The sequence below is a fragment of the Triticum urartu genome, chromosome 5 (assembly GCF_003073215.2).
Source record: "Triticum urartu cultivar G1812 chromosome 5, Tu2.1, whole genome shotgun sequence".
Classification (NCBI taxonomy): domain Eukaryota; kingdom Viridiplantae; phylum Streptophyta; class Magnoliopsida; order Poales; family Poaceae; genus Triticum; species Triticum urartu.
In genome coordinates, this window is record NC_053026.1 from 435065578 (window position 1) to 435068543 (window position 2966).

At 54.6% G+C, this 2966-nt stretch overlaps 1 protein-coding gene across 1 annotated transcript; it reads left to right on the forward strand.

The window, feature by feature from the left end:
• Window positions 1-800: 800 nt before the first annotated feature.
• Window positions 801-2185, forward strand: LOC125556171 (2-hydroxyisoflavanone dehydratase-like). The gene has a single exon (XM_048718951.1). The coding sequence runs from the start codon at window positions 854-856 to the stop codon at window positions 1982-1984; it is 1131 nt and encodes a 376-aa protein (XP_048574908.1). The 5' UTR covers window positions 801-853; the 3' UTR covers window positions 1985-2185.
• Window positions 2186-2966: the final 781 nt, after the last annotated feature.

Sequence of the window (2966 nt, forward strand, 5' to 3'; positions counted from 1 at the left end):
AGATTATTGCTCCTGCGCTCATGCCTTTTTTTATGTGCGAAGGGTCGGTATTCTCCCAGTCCCAGGGCCATCGATTAGCAAACCAATTACTGCCATCGGGGCCTTTCGGCCTATTCGATGCGTTTAACATTAAAAGATGTCGGCCTAGTTACTGATGTGCGCCCCTGCCACCTGGAGACCCTGTGCGGCCGCACAGGTCGCACGCCCCTGGCTGACGTGGGAACGCGCCGATGTTGCAGAGTAATGCTACACGCACGGGCTTGTTTTCACGGGTTCAACAGACTGTGAATAGGTGGCAGTTTTTTATTGGATATTAAAAGAGAGGCGGGGCCACCCCATGAAAATCAGGGGGGAGAAGATTGACTAGTGTTTAGATGCCCGTATTCCTTCGTGCGTCTAGGATTATCGGATGCTGCACTATAGCATGAAGGGAGGATGAGGGAATTACAGGGTGTCATGGCAGTTTCTAATTGGTCATTAGTAGATCCACCGGCCCACCTTCATTAAAATCAGGGGGGCACATGTTTAGAATGTTTGAAAGGAGCCTGTAGAACCCCTGTAAAAACCTGTACGTCTAGTATTTTTGGCAGGAGGCCACCCTCTGCTGGTCCGTAGCATCTACACGCTCAAATGTGACATCCCTCATTATTGAGAGGACTCCTAGTAGGACTACCATTTTTGGTTTGAAAAGTCATGCCTGTTGAGTAGCCAAGCCGTTGAGAACTCATGCCCGTACGACGTTGAGAAGTCAAGCTCTAGGTCATGCATATATGGCTGGTTGATGATACGGCAAGGCACGACCTCGTCACCATTTCACCACACACAGGCTTATCCTGTCGTTCACTTCTCCTCCATGGCCACCAGGAGCGGATCCGCCATCTCGGCTGGCTGGGCAGCGCCCCAGCCTTGCCGACCACTCACCGTACGTCGGAGAAACTTACCCCGACCACCATGCTACTTATCTACCACCTTTCCGCCATGCCCGGGCGTCTGCACGTCTATATCCCGCAAGAACGGGGCTCTGCCGGCGGCTGCCACGGAAGCCGAAACCGAGGGCGAGGTGCTGCTGGAGTCCCCGGGGCACTTCCGCATCTACAAGTGCGGCAAGATGGACCGCCTCAACGAACCCACCGTCTCGCCTGCCGGCCTGGACGAGGCCACCGGCGTCACCTCCAGGGACGTCGTCCTCGACGCCGACACCGGCGTCTCCGTGCGCCTCTACCTCCCCAAGCTCCGAGAGCCCTCCGAGAAGCTCCCGGTCCTCGTCTACTTCCACGGCGGCGCCTTCCTCATCGGGTCGGCCGACGACGCCACGTACCACAGCTACGTCAACTCCCTCGCGGCCGCGGCCGGCGTCCTCGTGGTGTCCGCCGACTACCGCCTCGCCCCGGAGCACCCGCTGCCCGCGGCCTACGACGACTGCTGGGCCGCGCTCCAGTGGGCGGTGGCGCCGTCGACGCAGGACGAGTGGGTCTCCGGGCACGGCAACACGGCCCGCCTCTTCCTGGCGGGCGACAGCGCCGGCGCCAACATCGTGCACGAGATGCTCGTGAGGGCGGCGGTGAACTCCCACCCGAGGATGGAGGGCGCGGTGCTGCTGCACCCGTGGTTCAGCGGGAGCGAGGCGATCGAGGGGGAGCCTCCGGCGGTGCCCATGTTCAACGGGATGATCTGGTCGTACACGTGCCCGGGGGCGGTGGGCGGGGCCGACGACCCGAGGATCAACCCGCTCGCGCCCGGCGCGTCGTCGCTGGAGCTGCTGGCGTGCGAGAGGATGCTGGTGTGCGCGGCGGAGAAGGACGTGCTGGCGAGGAGGATCCGCGCGTACTACGAGGGCGTGGCCGCGGGCGCGTGCCGGGCGCCGGGCGCCGCCGCGTGGTTCGAGTCGGAAGGCGAGGACCACGACTTCTTCCTCGGGAAGACAAACTGCGAGAGCGCCAAGCAGCTCCTGGATCGCGTCGCGGCGTTCATCGCCGAGGGCTGAGCTGCACCGCATGATCTGCCTACGTACGTGTATATAGTAGCATGCATGCACATCCAGGTGGGAGATGACAGTCGGATTGCTTATTTCGCTTGGGTGTGATTCTTGACAAAAAATCGCAACCTGGAGTTCACTGCAAAAACGTCATCTCTATTTAGTTACAGTAGTAGTACCAAAGAAGGAAGATATTTGAGCCTAAATCTGTTTGGCCAGTAGCCACCACACATTTAAAGAACAAATATGGAATGGTGTCCTTTTTAGAGCAAAACACATGATCCAAAGGTTTCTCTCAATTTCTTCGAGTTGTCTCTAGCCATAAGTTTGTTATATGAGACAAAAGCGAAAGAAAAACCACACTCGATCGGAGGAACAAGAATAAACCATAATGAAGGAATTTGTAGTAGTTGCACCCCTGGGAAAATTGATGATGCAAATTCAACGACCAGTTGTGTATTCCTCCTTGGAGTCATGCTGCCAAAAGAAGCATCTACCTCTCGGTGAGAGCTACACTTTGAACAATTTGTTCAAGATTGTATGAAGATTCCATGCATCATCAGGGAACTGGACACCACATATGTTTGTGTTCCCGAGGCCACCCATCTTTTTCAAGAGGATTAAATCTTTTTTTCTTCTTATAAGAGTTAAAATCACCTTCTTCTTCTTTTTGCCTTTTTACCCATATTGTAGGGTGGATCTCGAAAGATAGGAAAAAATGCCATTATCTCTAATATATCCTTTTATCCAGTTGCCAAGCAAGCAAAGGTTGACATATCTAAGATAAAAAAAAGGCTCCCATGTTGTTTCTTCATGGAGTCTAAATGCCAGTTGGCCAGCTGGAGTTTCCTATTCCCTTCAAACCCACTCCAAAAGGTAGTGATCTAGCTTGGTACTCCCTCCGTTCCTATTTTGTTTGCGTATAACTTTTTCTCATTTTTTCCGCATTAGTCTGCGCGATGCTCCTTTCTTCCCTCAATTCCCAACCATG